General features: G+C 38.6%; 1 protein-coding gene across 16 annotated transcripts in view; it reads left to right on the forward strand.

Annotated features, from left to right (window-relative positions):
* DLG2 (discs large MAGUK scaffold protein 2) overlaps positions 1 to 20,410 on the forward strand; it is a 988,777-nt gene that overhangs the window by 110,409 nt on the left and 857,958 nt on the right. For all 16 annotated transcript variants that reach the window (XM_030286703.4, XM_032751275.3, XM_032751277.3 and 13 more), the window contains one exon: positions 12,037 to 12,179. In XM_030286703.4, coding sequence (XP_030142563.1) covers positions 12,037 to 12,179 — 143 coding nt within the window. The remainder of the gene's footprint in view (positions 1 to 12,036; positions 12,180 to 20,410) is intronic.

Consider the following 20,410-nt stretch of genomic DNA (forward strand, 5'->3'; position numbering starts at 1 on the left):
GATAAGAGTCCCTAAAGTCTGTGTCATATGTTTAACTTTCCATCTGCTTTAATATCAGGAGGTTGACAGTATTGACCTTGTCTGTACCCACACCCAAAGCCAGCTTGATTTAGCATTTTTGTGTCTAAGGGGGTTAGTCTGAGCTCCTGCTCTGCATTGAATTAAGGTGGGGTCTTCCTCTGTCAGCAAATCATCATTATATGGAGCTGTACTAATTTTCTCTTTGTGTCATGCGATAGAACACTGGAGCATATGATATGCCAATTCCTCAGCTGTGGGTCACTTCCTTCGTTAACATTTATGCCTTGCCCTTTGATTAGCATGCCCCTTTCTACTCCCTTGGGATTTGCTGTCAGACATTTTTAAAGATGCTGCAGTAAAACTTCATAAATTATTTATCTTGAAAAAAAATTTAATAAGCACAGTATTCTGCTCTTTCTTTTGGTAAAGATTAAAATTTGGTATAAAAAATGGTAAACTTGGAAACATAATATTTTGTAAAACATGTCTGCCTTAAGGGGGCTGAGACCCTCTGGGACACATCACAGTATTATTGCTCTAGAATAATTACTGAAAAAAGATTTGCAAATATATTTTGTCCCTGTTCACAGCAGAACAGTTGGATGCATGATCTTTAAAGGTCCCTTCCAACCCAAACCATTCCATGATTGTGTGATTTATGAATAAATATGTAAGTCTGTAATGAATGGCAATCTAAATTACTGAAGTGAAAAAGATCTTGTGCTGAGTCCATAAACCAATCAATTACATGAGAATGGACATAATGAGTGTGGAAGAGAGATTCATGACCTGCAAGGACTTGTGTAAGAGATACAAGATTTTTTTCTTCTTCCAATGGAGACCAGCAAATGTCTGTGAATTTACATGAAGCCCCCTGTCTGTTACTGAAACCATGGGAACATAAAGTGAAGCAAATTCAAACATGACCAAGGAAGTCCTTTGATGTTCATGGAAACCTGCAATACAAGGTTAGACCAATTAATGCAGTGACTGTAAATGTTAAGTGTAGGCAACTAAAGTCACAGTCATTCCAGTGAAAGGGCTCATTTTAAGTATAATTTATTATAAGAGAGTAGCAATATTAAGGGTTACACCAGACATTGTGGCAAATATGTTTAAGGGTCGTAAGCCAGAGTTTATAAAGGTGCAACCTGTAATAATTTAAACTTGTATCGAAACATTCATTATAAGTGTTTAACAAACATTAATTAATTAAGCTGTGTAACACCATGCTGTGAGCCTAGGGGTAAGTCAAAGCATTTGTATCTCAATTTTACAGAAGGTTAAGCTGAAGTGCAGAGAGATATATTTGCCTCAGGTCACGTATCAAGTCAGTGGAAAAACTGCAAATAGAATCTGCAATCTGAAGTTCTCATTTCCCTGTTTTTGCCACTTACATCACACTTTCTACTAGTAAAATGAAAGGGAAGAAAGAGACAACTGAAGTGGTGAGACTTGGAATATAGTTAACCCAGTTTTTTATACACGCTCTTGCCTTTTTTTTCCCTACAGCTTAGGCATGTATGAAAGGGGTAGGTTGGTTTTAAATGATTTTGAACTTTGGCTTCTGGGTAGGAAACCAGGAGTGCTGGGTGGGGAGGAGGTGGAGATGGAGGTTGCAGCACGTAGTTGCATGTTTGACTTTATAAAGCACCTCATCAAAAATGAGGAATGAGTTGTCACTTAGTGACTTTCAGGTTACCTGGGATTGTGGGTTTTGGTATCAGAGTAAAGCTAGTTATTGAGTACAGAAGCTGATGCCTTGCTAAAAGGCAGAGCCTTGAGCTGAGCAGATGTGTATCCTTCCACTAAAAGGAGACTGTGGGGTGTTTGCAGAGAAAGGGTAAGAGAGATGCAGAGGGGGAGATGTTCCCAGGTGGGACCTTGATGAAGAAAGATTAAAGAAGGTAAAGAATTGCTCTGGCAGGTCAAAGAATGGTGAACAAATGTTGTGGTTTAGTGTTTTGTTTTAGCTTGATATTTAAAGTGATGTTCAATAGGGGTTGTGTATGAAGATGCTTCTTTATAAGGTGAAAAAAAGAAGAAAAATGACAGGAAGCAATTATTATTAATTCTTTATAGATTGCCATAGAATTTTCCTGAAAATGCTCTTACATTGCCTTGGGAAAATATGTCTGCTTGAAATTTCACTCTGGTTATTGGCAATTTGAGTGCCTCAGGGAGATATCTGAGGGGAATGGACCCTGGCTGGGCTGCTGAGTATCTGCAGCTAAACCAAAGCCTGCAGGTCCCAAGCACCAGGTCTTTCATTTATGCTGTCTACTCTCAACCTATTTATGTGCAACAGCAGTGGAAAAGCCTATATAAAAGTAATCTGATCTAGTATTATAGAATGATACACCTTTTTTTCTGGTTCTGATCTGGTATACAGCATTTCCCTCAGTACTGGGAAATTTGCTTGCAGCTGGGTCCTTCCCAAGATTCAAAAAGAAAGGTGAGGAAATCTGATGCTTTTCCTCTCTGATTCTTGCCTCAGAGATGAAAATACACCTGCCCTTTTGATCAGGCATTTTACAGTCAGATTTTGTCAGTTTTTCCTAATTATCCCTATTTAAAGGAAGACTGTCTTGAACATTTTAGCAACAAACAAAACTACACAAGTAAATTATATAACTGCACCATTTTCCAGTATTGAACTCAGTTGTTTAACCACATATTGGAACTATTCAGAAGAAAGTCTGTACATGACTGCTGTGACAAATCGTGGGGCTGTGGGATCCTCTGACAGGAGCAGAAATGCACAGTAATAACCGTTAACTGCTGCTCAGAAAATAGGGAAAACCTCTCCAGTAGTGGCTTTGAATCCAGCCCCCCAAACAATGAATGAAGCCTCATTCTGAAGGTGTAATATTGTTGTCAAGCAGCGGAACAGGCTACCCAGGGAAGAGGTTGAATCACCATCCCTGGAGGTATTTACAAGATGTGTTGATGTGGCACTCGGGGACATGGTTTAGTGGTGGACTTGGCAGTGCTGGGTTAGCAGTTGGACTCGATGACCTTAAAGGTCTTTTCCAGTCTTAATGTTTCGATGTTTCCATGATTCTAGACTACATGCAGAGGAATACACAGTGCTGAGAAGAATTGAAAGTTTCCCTTTAAGCTAGTAGGAAAAGAACTTTATACAAACCATAATTTTTCAAAGAAAATTGTCATTTTCTGAAAGCTCTGTTCTGAAGGACAGGAAGCCTTGCTTTGACCTCTTAGTATGTCCTTAGCTGTCACCTTTGGACAGTTGTTAAAATTATCTACACTTTCTGTTGGTAGAGTTTTCCATCAGAAAATATCCTCGAACAGGTTCAACTATCTGCCTGGTTGTGTGGAAGTACAAAGCAGCCAATGTTTGCCCTTGATCCTGTTCTGACTCTCACAGATTGTGTGTAGATCCACAAGCCCTGGATCACCTGGTAAAAAGGAAACCTTGCCACAGGATTTGGGGCTTGCTGCTCTGCTCTCCTGCAGCTTAAGCTTCAGAAACAGTGTGAAAAGGTGTGAGTGCAATATTTGCTAGATCTACAGTGGCCACTTTTAACTGTTTTTCTGTTCATTATCAGACCTGTCTCATGGGTTTTTGTCTTGTTCCATTGAAAACACTGTTATTAACCATACTTCTAAACCATAACATATTGTCAGTGGTGAATGCTTAAATCCATGAATCATAGAATTGTTTGGGTTGGAAGGGATCTTTAGAGGCCATCTAGACCAATCCCCCTAAAATGACCTGTGACATCTTTGACCAGATGAGCTTGCCCAGAGCCTATCCAACCCTACCTTGAATGCTTCCATGATGGGGCACCTACCATGTCTCTGGGCAACCTGTGCCAGTCTCTCACCACCCTCATTGTAAAAACTTCTTTCTTATATCTGGTCTAAATTGGTCCTCCTTCATTGGTCCTCACACTAAAACCATTCTTCCTTGTGCCATCACAAAAGACCCTATCAAGCTGTTTCTCTTCACTTTTCTTATACGTGCCTCTCTCGTCATCCATTGTTACTTGTTTGTCAGTCCTGCTTATTGTGGTGTGATACATTTTCTTTGACTCTCAGTCCAAACTGAAGTTCTTATTTATGAATAAATGGCTAGAATGTGTAGGCAGAACTGTAGTAATATGCTCAATATCATCACTGAAAAGGCTTAAATACAGAGTTTACTCTGATTGATTGCTTTCTAGTTTTCACTTAACATGAACATCGCTCACATAGGAAGGGTTGAAGCTATTATTTTGTCTTCTTCGTGTGTAGCTATCTGTGTTCAATATTTTTTTCTCCCTGGATATAGGATAGCTACCTTTGAGATGCATACTCCTAGCTGAGATATTTTTGGAGAGCTCTGGTTGTATTTTTGGTTATACTGTAATAAACAATATTGCTAATGTACTGCAAAGCTGGAAGTATTCAAAGTATGTTTTTATTTCATATATTCAAATAACTATTGGACATCAATTACTAACTAGTTATTACCTACAGCCTGTAGAGTATTTCAGAATTTTTTTAAATAAAAAATGTAATTTTGCTTAGATATGTATCTGCTTAGTAATGGTTCCTGCCTCCAAGAGTTTACAACTTAGATGTACAAAGGACAGGATCTTGGATAATTCCATTTGGAAGAGACTTCAAAATTATCTAGGCCGGATAAAAGGGATTTGCTGAAGCTCAGGAATCAAGACCGGTTAATAACAGAGCCATATTTCTTGCTGCCTACTTTGGTACATGTTCTACCAGAGTATGCTGCTTTTAATAGATGTAAGAGCATTCATCAACTGTAGGGAATTGGCAGAAGACTGCTTCCCTGGCTTACACTGCATTGTGTCACTGCCTACATGGAATAGAGGACCTTTTTCTCCTGCAGCAACTATTGCTGTTGGGTTGGCATATATGTTTCTTGTGCACCAACTCCTTGTGTCTGAAAACCTTGCAAGCAGGGCTGCTAAATTTCATTTTGACTTGGAATATCTTTGTATTACCTTTGCCAACTGAAAAAAAAAGCCTTGATGTTTTCCTTTGTTGTTGAATCTGATTCCACCTTTATTAGTGCAGACCCAAGGCAAATACAGTGTAGCCAGGGTGAGATGCAGCCGAAATGGGCAAGGTGTTTTTAACTGCTGCTGCACTGAGGGATGCTAATGGGAGCTCCCCAGGGCTGTGAAGCGATGAGCCAGCCTGATAACTGGAGCTCTGCCATTTCTCACGTGGGTTAGTGCCACAGACCTGCTTTAGTTGAAAACTCCCCCTGTTTTTCAAGATACATTTTAACTTCTCTTGCTTGTTATCTTTCCTCTCTCAAAATGGCAGTTTTACTCAATATGGAAACATTTTGCTTGAAAAAAACCCACACAACATAATTGCATTGAGTGAAGCATGTTATTTAACCTCTCTTTGGACTGCTTCCATCAGCAGGGCCACTAAAGCTCTTTACTGCCAGGCTGGTACAATCTATGATCAGTTCCCTGCTACTTGTGCTGCCTGAATGAGTTTTCCATCTTGAACAACATCCTGCACAATTCGCCTTACTCCTACCTAATAATTCAGACCAGATGGCTGAAGCTGACCCAGCATAATCTACTCCCCAGGATATAAATGATGCCATTTAGACATACACTGTAATGTTCCTTTAGTTAAAAAAAAGATTTATAGCAGGAGCCTGCAACAACTGACTTTATTTTGATCTGCAGTGTTCTGCCAGACAGTAGTCATTTGTGCTGTGTTACACAACATTAAAAGGTACATATCAGATACTATCCTACACATAGACAAAAAGACTGTCCCAAATTTCCCAGAAAGGGAACAGCTTGTGTTTGCGTGTTGCCTTAGACCCCCATTCCACCTTGTCCCTGGATGCCCTGGAAAAACAGATGGGACTTGTACTGCAGAGCAAGTCAGGGCACTGGCACAGTATAGGAAAAATGAATTCTATGGCTGTGGACCTCTAGAAAGAAGAGAAAAAAAAAACCCAAGCAAGCCCTTTCTTTTTATTCTACAGAATATTTGTTCCAGTTCCCAGTTTGGTTCTATGGAAATATGATACACAGAGAGCTCATTCCTTGGGTAATGGAATTCTACTTTGTTAATGCTATTACAGTTAATTGCAAAATTGTGCAGCTGTTTGCAGAAACAACAGACAACTTCTGCAGATACTAGAATTTTGATGCCATTACTAAATTCTCTCAAGACATAAAGTGAAAGGGGGTGGTAGCAAGATGTATGTAGGGAAATCTTACTGCATTGCTGAGCACAGATGAAGGTAACAGCTTTTGGAATAGCTGTCAGCACAGTGGAGGTCAAAACATGCTGTAGGGGTAGGTGTCTGCAAATTCAGTGGATTTTGGATAAGGTTTGATGCACAAAATAGTTTTCACTGCTCTTTTACAAGTGGCCACATATACTGTGAAGTCACTGGGGAAGCACATTTGCTGACACATGCGGTACGACTTCAGGCTAAGCGATGTACAAGATTATCCTTTTAAGCTTAATTGTTTTTGTTGTATAAAATATAGATGGTATCAGAAAGCCTGGCATTGTCTTGTTTGTTATTGGAATACAGACTTCCCTCCTCTTCCCCTTCCTTTTTTAAATGCAAAAGAGGTGCAAGAGATTTTTATCTCCACTTCTGCTCTAGTTTCCTTTATGCTCCCTGTGTTCTGAATCCTGAGTTTGGTATCTCGCAAATCTATCCAAGGACAGGTTGGATGGGGCTTTACAGAACTTGGTTTAGGCAAAGGTGTCCCTGCCCATGGAAGGGTATTGGAACTAGGTGATCTTTAAGATCCCTCCCAACCTATATAATTCTGTGATTCCATCCTCACTGCATAGCTGTATTGCAAACCTGCACAAGTTCAAGCTGAGCCATTTTGCACTTGTTATGATCTTGTTATGTTTATAAGGTGCAAATGAGACCATATGCTGAAATCAATAGTACAGATTTAATTTGACGTTAAATGTGAGGTAGAGAGAGAGAAATAGGAAAGAAAGAGGGGGAAGAGAAAGAAAGTAAGAGAGATTAAGTAGAAAGATATTACCACCCAATGGTTTCCATGGCATTCTACTAGTCCTTCTTCACCCTGGTGCTGGGGCTCCCCAAGTCATTCTTCTGTAGTATCACCTTTATACTGTCCTAAAGTTCTGGGTATCCACAGGGTGTAGGTGCCATTGTCATAACTTGGGATGGCATATATGTGAGCAGTTTTTCCGTTTTCAGTTTGCCACAGTGGGATTTCTTTGTCCGGATGCTAACCAGACCTTCAACTCTGTTAGGCCTGGAACGAGCTCCTTCCTACTGTGCCATCTGCACTTATCTCGTATTTTGTTGTGGTTTATTTCATAGCAAGTTCTTTCTCTGAGCTTGACAGTGTTTTGAGACAGGCTACTGCATTCTGTAAGTCCTTACAGCACTGTATTACCTTGGAAAACTGATCTTTTGATGTTCTCATTCCCTAACCCTTTGCATCAGTTTGGTACATGGAAAGTGCAGCTCCAGGTCAGCTGGTATTAAAGAGAGAGACTGGGATAATCCCAGTTGCTTGATGCACTGGGATGTGTGTGCCTTGATGGCTACATTTCTAAATGTCCATGAAAGTACTGGGATGCATTTGGGACCTGCCAGTGCTTCTCTGTGTGGGTGGAAATCATACAGATGCCAAAGCTTATCTCATGTACTTCATCCAGCCTTGGGGCTACCAGCTGAATTTACTGATTCACACAGCTGAAGACACCGAGGGCACCAAGATGCATAAGTGGGAGCAAATGCTGATCACCTTCCCCTTCTGACCTTAAATCACACTATTGAGTATCTTGAATAAAGGAGAAAGCTTCTAAGAGTGAGAGATTCTTGCCTTGTTCCCAGCACACTGAGGAATTGTTCTCAATTTTCTTGTGCAGCTACATCTGCCCTTTCCAGCAAAGAGGGCTTTTAAAAATGGAATTGTGTTGTCTCAAATCCACTGGTGATTCTGAAGCCACTGTAAATGGGTTATTGATTACAAAGGGCTGAACACATCTGGTGAGCTCATGTGTGAGCCTCTGCCTTTTGACCCTGCTGGTTTGCTTCTCTTTGAGGCCATGGGTAATTTTTTCAGCCAACACTATATGGTTCTTAAAGTTTGTTTTGCTTTGAAATGAAAGGAAATATGAAAGTACATGTTGTTATTATTCTCTTCCTTTAATCTTTGCTCAGAAGTTAGTCCTCTCAGACCTTTAATCATCTGTCTTTTTCTGAATTCCCCTCAATTTAATTCTGTCTTTCTGGTGCTCAACTGCTTACAGATGAATTAGGAATTGTATTGCTTTATCTTATTTTTTTTCCTCATTAGAATGCTGGTGAAAGCCCATGGTCACAAAAGATGGACAGCAATTTAGGCCTTTTTTGCCTTTTTGTATTATTTAACCCCTTTGGTCTCAGAGCTCTATACTAGATATCACAAATGGATATTGTCATTCATATAAATTAGAAGAGAAATTGCACTGGGCTAATGGTTGCAGGCTGCAGCCTAACCACTACAAAGTCAGGGAAAAAAACCACTCCAACCACTAAAAAGTGAGAAAATGGCAGAGTTTAGGCAGCCTGTTCAGCTCTGTCTGATCATACATTTTTTACTTTTTATGTAGCTGCTGTCTGAAAGGTCATTCTTTTATGTGAGTTAAACACTGTGTCTGCTACAATTCTTTTTCTAAACTATTTTTGTTTAAACTTTCTTTTTTAAAAAGTGAGGTTAGAAAGAGCACAAATCTGAGCGTATTTTTTTTTTTTTTTTAACAATACTAAAAACCTGAGGCCTCAAACTGAGAAGTGTCTCCAGCTTCAGGAACAGATAGTGCTTTCTGACATTTCTATAAAGGTGAGACCCTGCTCACTCCTGCACTGTAAGGAAGGAGAAGTGGGGACTCTTAGAGCTTTCCTGCAGAGAACAAATGCAGCCAGCTACCATATGCTTGTCCGTGGACAATTACAAAATGCTACTGATATGTACTCTACCATATTGGTGTACAGAAAATTTGTTTTCCTTCTTCCCCAGTGATGGAGTTATCAGAAATAAAATAACTCACAGTATCTTTAGAATTACTTTGTACTAGAATATATATATACACACATAAAAACTTTATTGTCTGCAATTTATCTTTATATAGCAAAACTGACAAAATATTTTGGCTAGGCTAAAGGGAGAGCAAGCAGACTTTATTAAAAAAAGTAAGTAATCTATTAAGAAGTAAATGAACAAATTCTGTTAGACAGAAAATCCAGTGAGACTCACTGGCACTTTAAACAAACGTGAATTAATCGCTTAACAAAATGTTTGGAGCAGTAAAGATAGTCAAAATGAAGATGTGTTTTGCGCTCACAAAGTTCATCAATTATTGCCATTTCTACATGAAATATAAACTTGCTTTCATGGGATAGAATATTGTGCCAGGAAATACTAGGTACAGACTCAGTTTGTGTAAGAAATGCCTCATCCCCAGAAGTGTTCGAGGGCAGGTCGAATGGGGCTTGATGCAACCTGATATAGTGGAAGTTTTCACTGTCCATGGAGGGAAAGTAGAACTAGATGGTTTTTAAGGTCTATTGCAACCCAAGACATTATATGATTTCTGATTTCTATGGTAAGATTTTAGACTTTTTGTTGAATTATTTTCGTGTAAGCCCCCACTTGGAGACAGACTGTATTTTGCTCATTTTACATAACAATTACCATGCCCCCATGACTCCTCTTTATGACTGTGGCTCCAATCTTGATTCTACAGCTGCTCACTCCAATTCTATCCTCAGTAGTATTCAACACTTTTCCCCTCCTAGTATGATTGCTCCTCTCGTGTAGCAGAGATTACTTGATAGAGCAGGTTTTACTCAGAGCAAATTACAAAGCACATTTTTTGCAAACCTTGTCTGACTGCAAGTTTCTGGCTAGCCTTGTTCCACAGAAATGGCAATTTCAGCTTATCGAATTACAAAGCAGCCAACTTAGTGAATCTTCTGTGCTTTCTTCTGTGACCGTATAAGTACTCAAGTGCTTTTCTCTGTGCACCAGTGATCGTTATTCCAGCAAAAGCAACCCGTGGCCTTCTCAGAATAGATAAGGACCTTTACAAAGAGACTGAGGTTTTAATATTTATTTTGCACATGTGCATACACATGCAAATGTGGCTCACACATCATTTTTAATGAAAACACTAGGGCAAGATAGGCTTTAACGTTAGAGCGAAAGCACAGTTCTACTGTTCCTTGACTGAATACTGTCAACCCAATTAATACCCTGATAACATCAGTGATGCCAGCTGAATGCCACTGCCAGAGGGCAATTGCTAGCTTATTTCTGTAAAGTATTTATCTAGAGATAATTAGATATTAACCTGCTATATTTTACTTGCTGTTGCAATACAAATTGACCTGGCATTGAACCATATATTACAACTGTTTCAATTGTACTAGGAGCATTCAAACCAACTGTAAAAAGTTCCCTGTAGTAAGAATTGAGAAACTTTCTTTCTCATGGCAGCTGTCCTGTAGCTTTTTGTTTTAAAAACAGGTTTTGATTTTAATGTGAAATTGAATGTTCATAGTAATATGAAAGATAAATTCTCACAAATATAAATTCTTACAAATATATGTGTGAAATATAAGTTAGTATGGCAAGGTGGGGATCAGCCTCTTTTCCCAGGTAAGGAGCAACAGGACAAATAGAAATGGCCTCAGGTTGTGCCAGGGCAGTTTCAGGTTGGATATGAGGAAAAATTTTTTCACTGGAAGGGTTCAAGCATTGGAACAGGGTGCCCAGGAAAGTGGTGCAGTAACCATCCCTCAAGGTGTTAAAAAAATGAGTAGATGTGGCACTACACGATACAATTTAGTGGGCATGGTGGCATTTAGTTGAAGACTGGACATTTTTATCTTTGAGGTATTTTCAAACCTTAATGATTTTGTGATTCTTTTTTTCTTGATGTACATGACAAATAGAATACATAATAAGTTATAAAGTTGTAAAAGGAGTTAGAAGAAAAGTTCAACTTTAGCTGTTCCTAAAGAGAGGGAAGAGAGACTTCTGACATCTGGCCAGAGACTGAATGTGAGGACAAGCACAAACCCTATAGAAAGGTTTTCCTCTGAGGTCCCAAGGAGTATCCAGGTAGATCCAATCTTCCTTTCTTTCTTATCCAGGAGAAAGTCCACGTTTATTAAATCAAATAATGTACAGTTTATTTTTTCTTTGATAAGTCCATTATCTCACTAGACAATGTGACACCTGTTGTGTGTGACCATCTGACTGAAAACTTCTCGCCCAAGGAATGGAACACTTTTCCCCCCCCCCCCTCCTTAAGTCATTATGTGCATAGGTTTCAATGAAATTGTTTTCACTGCTGGATCTTGCATATCTGATCATGCCCCGTGGAAAGAAATGTGATAGGAACACCTGAACAATATATTTTAAGACCTAGCTTGTTGCTTATTCTTGATTGAAACCAAACATTACCCAGCCACTTCTGAATGGCAACAGAATTCTGAAGTGGTGAGCCCACAAAGTCTTCCTTCAAGCTGTGCACCCCACTTGAAAAAAATTACCAAATGCACCTGCAGATAGGGCTGAGAGTGATTCAGGTGCCTTGGATGGGTGTTAACAAGTTTCTCTTAAGGTATTTTAAATTTGCAAATTTCTAGGTTACTGGTTAAAGCAATCTGTAACTTCTCCCTGTAAAAGGGTTTGTTCTGTTGATATTTTTCAGGTGTGCCTGTAACATATTTTTTGAATCTCTTCTTATAATGTTATTCCTTTACGTTTTTATATATTTTTCTAAAGGCCTCTTAAAAATGAGAATATGACTCAAAAATCTCATAGAAATTTTAGAAAAAAAAGTCTAAATTTTTTTCTAAACTTTTGTGCTTTCTACTAAAAATGTAGTACATGTTTATCATTATGATTATAATGTGTAAGTATGTATCAAAGGAAAACAAGAGGGAGTCAAAGCCAATATGGCAAATAATGTCTTTTACTTGTTCCTCTTTACAAACAGATATTCAAGAGTTTTATGAAGTGACACTGCTAAATTCCCAGAAAAGCTATGAGCAAAAAATAGAAGAAGCAAATCAAGTTGCAGAGAAATGGGAGAAGACGACATCTGCTACAGACCATGAAAATCTGCAGAAAAAACAGGAGGTAATTTAACAGATTAAGAATTAAAATATATGTATTGAGTAAGATGTCTCAAACCTGAGAAAAGCCATGCAATGGTGTATAAGATTGAAAGGATGGGTTAATTAAGGCATTATATTAGGGTGTGGAATATATATATATATACATATAGTGTTATCCCTCTGATCTGGATTATGTTGCAAACTTCTTTATCCTTTCTGTTGCAATCTGTCAAAGGGAAAGTAGAAAGCTTTTGTTTTCTCATCCTTGATGTACTTTATCTGATACTTGATGTCTGTGATTACCCCCCAAAAGAGAATATATGTTTTCTACTTGCTGATAACCACTGAGGTTATTAATATTCCAGTGATTACATTCTGCGTAAAAAAATTTAATAGGCCTTTTCACATTTCTGTGACTGACATTGGGCTGAACTTTTCCACAGTCCATGTTCACAGAGATCAACCAAAATAGTCTCTGCATGAGCAACAGATACATAGAAGTTTGCACACCTTTGCTCTTCTCCTGTAGCCAATGCAAGCATTCAAATCCTTTCTTTTTCACTCCCGACTCTAATCTGCTTTTGCCAACCTCCAGATTATTATTAACAATATTAGCAATCTAAACTACTTGTCTCCACCCACATTTGTGCTTCAAAGATGAAAACAAATCCCACAGAAGAAAGAAATGCATTTCTCTGTTCTTAAACAGTGAAAGAGAAATAGGGTGGGCATGGACTGCAAACTGCAAATCTCCAGACCAGAATCAGAGATGAGAAAAATGTATAAATATTTTCATTGTTGTCATGGTAAGTAAGGCATTTCAAGTTTTAAAAGTTGTTAGCAAGAACTTTCCCATAGGCATAACTATTTTTAAGAGCTTTCCTCCTTTTAAACAATGTAACACTCAGATAGAAATTGTAGTTCTACATGACATTTTAGATGTGATTCTTCAAAAAGATAAATCAGAATTAAAGGTGGCTAGATCAAAACTCTCAGAAGAAATGAAGAAATTTATTATAAAAATTAATTAGCAAAAGAAGCTTGCAGAATTAATGAGAACAAGCGTTCTGGTTTTGAGTGAAATCAGAACAAATGAGTCTTAACACTAATATCAGATATATCCCATGAATGATTTAACATTTGACTCACAGTTTGAAGGCACAGACAACTAATATCTGTCTTTTTTTTTTTTTTTTTTTTAAGCACAAATATTTATGCTTTGAAATGGTGAAAGTGTGTTCCTGTTATCTTTTGGTGCATCTGACTGTCTTTTTATTCCGGTCTCATCAAAGTATTTGACCCTCAACCTCTTCTTCCTTAAACCCATTGCTATCTGAGGGGTGTGCTGCTGATCCTGTACAGGGGAATTTGAGCTCTAAATTCTATGCTGAAGATAATAGATACAGGGCCAACTCCAAACTCTTCTCATTTTATGAAAAAAATGTTCTCTGAAAGGAAAACAATAGAAAACCATAGCATAGCCTGGAATAGCCTTTCCAAAGCAGGGTACTGGCAGTCAGAATCCAGGGTGCCATATTCAAATTTGCTGTCTCTCCATAAATCTCAACAGGGTAATGGGAGAACAATTTTAAATAAATAAATAAATATTTATATGTGTGTATATGTATATATTAAAAAAACCATGTATTTTATATATGTATATACATACATACATATATATATATATGTACACACACGTATATATAATCATATATATTTTAAGGGTCAATTGCAGGCAAAAGAGACTGGAAGTGTAGGCTTTTGGTTTTTTTCTTATGACAGCCCAACATACTATCAGCAGTTCTGAGTCAGAACTGATTCTTGCAAGCTGGATGTACAAGCTGTTGTACAAATCCAAGATAGCCCTTTGCTTTCTATGAAAAATTACCATATGAAAATGTAATCAAATAATCCAATATATCACATTTATTCGAATTTTTATTCATGGTCCATCCCTCATGGGAAATGATTGTTTTGTCCTTCCTTTTCCATCCTCAATTACATGTCCCAAAGTTGGAAAGAAAAGGTTTCCCTTCTTTCATAGAATCATAGACTTATGGAATGGCTTTTGTTGGAAGGGACCTTAAAGATCATCTAATCCTGTGGGCAGGGATGCCTTCCACTAGAGCAGGTTGCTCAGAGCCCCATCCAACTTGAACACTTCCAGGGATGGGGTAACCACAACTTTTCTGGGCAACATGTGCCAGTGCCTCTGCTCCCTCACACTAAAGAATTTCTTCCTTATATCTAATCTAAACCTCCCATTTTTCAGTTTAAAGCAATTCCCTTGTCTTATCACTACATGTCCTTGTCAAAAGTCTCTCTGCAGCTTTCTGGTAGGCTCCTTTCAGGTACTGGAAGGCTGCAGTTACATCACTCCCAAGCCTTCTGTTCTCCACACTGAACAATCCCAATTCTCTTAGCTTTCCTCATAGGGGAGGTGCTTCATCTCTCTGTGGTTCTTTGTGACCTCCTCTGGATCTGCTCCAGCAGGTCAATGTCCTTGCTGTGCTGAGGACCCCAGAGCTGGATGCAGCACTCTAAGCCCAAGAATTATCAGAAAGTTCAGACGTCATCCTCCTTTCATGTCTTCCACTGAAAACCTTCCTTGGCTGTCTGCATGCAATTTTTTCAATATAAATTGGTTCTTTTTCTGTCTTAATTGTTGATAAAAAGAAAGAAGCTTTAGTGTCCAGCACAGATGCACTGTGAGCCCTCCTTTGTATTTATGTACTTGCTTTTCTGAAAATGTAGATTTTTAGTTAAAAGGTGTTTGGTTGTTTGCAATACTGTAAAAATTTGCCATATTGCACCTGTGATTACCATAGTGTTTTTTAGCAAACTGGTGCTAGATCTCACAGCATACTGGGGCTGGATCTTCATCTCTTTAAATAGATGTGAAAGGATCATGACCATCCTATAATCTCCTATCATTCTCAGAGAGTGCCCGAGAAGAGAGATGTCTCCCAGACTCAGAGACTGTAATTTTGAATGGCCTTTGTAAAAGCAAGTGAAAAGTCAGTGGAATCTATTTTAGTGATAGTTAATGTTTTAGGGTTTTTTCCCTCCACTTTTTTTTTTTTCTTTTTTTTTTTTTTTACTTGCATGCTTTTAGCGATATTCTGTGCTATTTAGGTTTTAATCCTGAAGGATACCCTAGTACACATGAAATTGATAAATGTTTCGGTATGGCCTATGTATTTAAACACCACATCCTTGCTTTTCACTTCATCATTAACAGTTTTGTTGGCCGTCAGAGTAAACAGTAGACAGTGAATTCAATGTTTGCAGATGAAAAATGCAGTATTTCTTGTCATCACAATTATTATTGCATTTCGCCCTCTATAGATACTAAATATATGTGTCAATGTATCTGGCAGAGCTGTAAATATCATAGACAAAAATAATTCAAGTGGGTGGGTGTTAGTGAAAAGGAAGAAAGAAGGACCCATATGAATGTGGTTTTTGTGTGAATTTATCCATGTTGCTTTCCCTCCTGTAAATGTAGCTTGACAAAACTGGCTTAAGTTTGTGGATAGTTTCAGAATCAATAAAACAGTTTTTAGACTATGTTCAGATTCACTAGAAATGTTTATTAGGTTCTATTTGCAAAGGCTTTTTTTTGTTTTATATATTCAGATAGAAAGCAGGGAATGTAACATATTGGGCACTAAATGAAAGTCCAGCACGTTCATTATGATGTAGGAACTCTAGAACATAACTCTTGAGAGGACCTAAAATACCCCTGTTGTCCATTCTCTTGCCCTGGGGCAGATCTACTGCATTTGAGCTGTTCCTGACATGTTTGCCTAGTCTGTTCTATTAAACCTCCCACAGTGGAGAGTCAACTATTTCTGTAGGTAACTTATTTCTTCACTGATGGAAGGTCTTTCCTGATGACAGACAAACTGGAGTTTCTCTAAGGAGAATTAGAGCCCATTAGATTTCGTTCAAATAGCAGAAGACATGGATAAAGTTTTATTCAGTCCTGTTCCAGAAAGCACTTAAACACATCACAGAATCATGCAGCACTGCAGAATGGTTTGGGTTAGAAGGGACCTTAAAGATCATCTAGTGCCAGCTCCCCCTGTCATGGGCAGGGACATGTTCCAGTAGACCAGGTTTCTAAAGCCACCTCCAAATTTGCCTTGAACACTCTAAGGGATGCGGCAACCACAGCTTTCCTGGGTTCCAGTATCTCACCATCCTCATAGTGAAGAACTTCCTCATAATATTCAATCTAAACCTAATATCTCTCAATGTAAAGTCATGACCCCTTGTCCTATCACTACATGTTTTTGTAAATAGACCCTCTCCATATTTCTTGTAGCCCCCTTAAGGTACTGAAAGTCCTCAATGAGGTCTCTCTGGAACTTTCTCTTCTCCAGGCTGTACAACTCCAACTCTCTCAACCTGTTTCATAGGAGAGGTACTCCAGCCCTCTGATTGTTTTCTTGGCCTCTTCTGGACCTACTCCAACAGATCCACATCCTTCTCATCACAGGGATCCCAGAGCTCAGTGCCCTACATGCCCCTATAACAACAAATGCTAGGTTGTAATGAAAAATCTTATCTTTTGGGATAGCAAATATTTAGTTGTCTTAGACTCTTCTCAAAGGAGCTATACTTAGAGGTGTGAAATATTTTAGTTTCTAAAACAAAAATCCTTGAGACACTATGAAAAGCAATTAGTGTTGATATCTCAGGCACTATATCTCCAACTATATTAAAAAAAAATTCTGGAGACTACTTTGCAAGATTTATGTTTTAATGAAAATACTAACTCAGGATTTGGGAGCAGCAGGTTTTAGTTTCTTACTGTTCTGTGTACTTACTGAAGGACTGTATGTGAAGTCTGAGAAGAGAACTTAAGAATTAAGTAAAGAAAGGGAACTGGGAGTTACAGTGTCTGAGGTATCTCACTGTATGGAGATGTGAGTTATGACCATATCTATGGGGCACTGCCTGGGCAGAAACAGTTGTTCAGGATTGAAGTCCACAAAACACAGCATAGACCTGTAAACTAATAAGTAATGAATTCCAAATATGGGGCAAGGTGTCATGCCCTTAAAATATGCCTCATCAAGATGTTGATACCTTATCCTGATTAAGGTCCAGAATCACAATCTCTATTCTGTAAATAAGACCATAGCTAGAGCTCTCTCATAATAGAGGTGTAAAGGCGCTGCTGGTACATTTTTCCCTATGAAGAAGCTATTTGGCAAGGATATATTTTTCTGAGGATGTGGAAATCCATGTACAGCTCCTTTCTTGACCAGAGAGGAGCTGATAGTACTTCTCTTCTCACCCATAAGAGTTCACTAAGAATTGTGTTGACAGATATTATTTAGCTTTTTCTTATTGGGATGTTACCTGTTTGTGTGGAATAATTAAATATTTATTGGGACAGAGTACTGACACATGGCTTTGTAACTTAGAGTTTATAGCGATTACTGTTCTGACAAGTATTAAGGTCTGGGCTGTTTTGTCTTTTGCATACCTAAGGGTGGAATGCTCCCTCCCCAGCAAGTGCACAAACACCAGTGTTGAAAAGTCATAAATGCAAAGCCCTTCTCCCTGTTTTCTCTTCACTCTTTTCCACCTCCCCATTGTCACCATACTTCTATTTAAATCTGGAAGGGGGAGGATTTAACAGAAAAAATTAAGAACTCCAAATGCCCACTATGTCCCAGGGAGCCGTATGTTCATTCCTCTTAAACCACATTTAGGGGATGCAGGTTGTTGCATGCAGTAGGAGGGTTGGTGACACAAAGGGGAGGAAGTGTAGCTGGAGTTCACCTAAATGAGCAGGTTGTGAAGGTATGACAGAGACATGAGTTTGTGGATGCTGACAGTGCTTAGATGTTGAGCTAATTGGTATGGTCCAGACTAATTTTGGGAACAAACAAATGCCAGGCACCTACCTAGGAAACACGGCTGTGTAGATGTGACACTACAGACATAATGTGCCTCCAGAGTTTCTGAGGATCTTGAATGCTTTTAAGCTGAATCAATACAAGTTGTAGTAATAAAGCATCTACATTGGCATAAACTTAGCAATAGTGATCTGTCCATGTAGCCTGGTACCTGGCTTCCCGTGGGGGCCAGGAGAAGACGCTCAGAAAAGAGTCTGAAAAGACTAAGCCTTATATTGGGTGCTCTAGCCGTTTTGCAAGTCTAATCTGAATTTGTTTGAACTGGAAGTACAGAAAGTGTTCAGTGCTGGGAAATTCAGCCTTACCTTATTTTATAAACATTCAGCATGGTATTCACTGCAGCTGACTGGGGATGTGCCCAGTCTGCTGCTGGAAATCATGAAGACAGGATTTGTTTGTAATTTCACCTCTGCCAAAGAGCCTCATTACTTCTTTGGACCAAGGTTTATAAGACTAGCATTCACAGCTTGAAAGCATTTTCTTGAAATTATGGCTCTTAAATTGTCCCTGTTGGAAAAAGAAGACTTATTTCTTTTCACCCCTAGAAATTGTGAGATAGGGATGGAGCTGAAAGTGCTTTAAATTCAGGTCTTGCAATGCTTCAAGAAGTGCCCTCTCCCTTCCCAGTTCCAAGTGAGTCTGGGGAAAGGTATTCTCCATCTCTGCTGTCTCTGCAGCAGTATTAGTGGGTTCCTGCAGCCTGAGAGTGAGTATGCAGGTCTGAGTCCAGCTCCTCAGCTTATGGCCACTGCCCTGGGAAAAAGCTGTCTTCCTGGGCAGGACTCTCTGCATTGCAGTAAGCAGTCAGTAGCTAAAGGATGCCTCTTGCCCAAGCGTTGTGTAGATAGATACAATTGAAACCCTGAGATATTTAGAAAATATAATAATGAAGAGCAAAAAAATTACCTAGATGGAGGAATTAATCTGATAAAACAAAAATGGAGTTGCTCTTTAGTATGACAATAGAAACACTGCTTGAAGCTGCAGGCTTGCACTTAGCTCCATGCACTCATTAAAAGACATAACTTTACCCTTGTTTTAACCACTATAGTCTTTAATTTGATCTTCAGTGTTGCTTATTTCTGGTCAGCAGTGTTTTGACCTTTATCTAGATAGAAAGCTGAGGTGAAGGAAAAGAACACTCTGCTATTGCACTTACATATAAATCTGGCAACTGAAGGTCTGCCAGTTCCTGCATGAAAAGACTATTTACTTATAGGGCATGTGATGCAGGTACTTCTGCCATATTGAATGATAATCATTTGTAGTTGCTGTGCAAGTTTGATCATCACACCCTGATCTCATGTGCACAATCTTCATTCAGCACAATGTGGGATCATTGCTTTAACATGGTCCCCAAAGATTCCAGTTCATCATTTAATTCCTGTTGTTTCATGCATTTCTTATGTTGAGAGGCTTGATTTGCAAATATATTTAATTGCATCATGCAAAATGAATCTTCTTATATCTGTTTGCTTCAGGAATGCCTACTATCCTTGTACCCAGCTATTATAAACACTGTAATTACTTCTCTGTCCTCTAAGTGCTGGCTTGTTAAAAGTTCCAGTAGTAAAACCCTTACTTAAAAATCTTCTGCCTGAAGCAATAAGCAAACCATTAATCTGTTTCACACTAACAGCTTGTCTAAAAAAGCCATGAAACTTCATCCCCTTCTACGCGTGCCTATGAAAATTCAGTCTCTTCTCTGGAATTTTGTTTGTTTTCTTTGTTTGCAACTGGGTACAGCTTAATTTGTATGGCTTGATTTACTCCCAGGAGCCACATTTGATTCTCTTTAAGTGATTATACTTAATATGCAAGAGTCATTAGGTATGATCAACCATAATGTTTCATTAGAATGTTCAAAACATTGAGTCTTATGCATCTGTTTCTTCACTAGATTCAGCACTATAGTATACATTTATCTGATCAAATGCAATTTGTGTCTGTGGGTTGATTTTTTGCCAGAGTCAATTCCCAAGTAATTCTATTTGGCACTAAGTTCTCCTTCAAGACAGCAACACTCTTTTAAAGGGGTACAGTATGAGTGACATCTTGGTGTGTGTTTTGCTAGTCATGTTCCTTTTGCACCCAAGGATGTGTAACAACCCTAACTGGATAGTTATTGAACAACAATGCTGAAGATTAGCTCTATGTTTAAGTTTATTATTTTTTAATATACAGTAACTTTGTATTTTTTTAAATGCACTGTTAAGCTTTTCTTTACTTGAAGAGATTATTTTATACACTTTGCTTTTTTTCTTAACTGGGTTTGCTAATGCTTAGCAGTGGGTAACTGCAAAGTCACTGCGTTATT

Source organism: Taeniopygia guttata, chromosome 1 (genome assembly GCF_048771995.1).
Source record: "Taeniopygia guttata chromosome 1, bTaeGut7.mat, whole genome shotgun sequence".
NCBI classification, from domain to species: Eukaryota; Metazoa; Chordata; class Aves; order Passeriformes; family Estrildidae; genus Taeniopygia; species Taeniopygia guttata.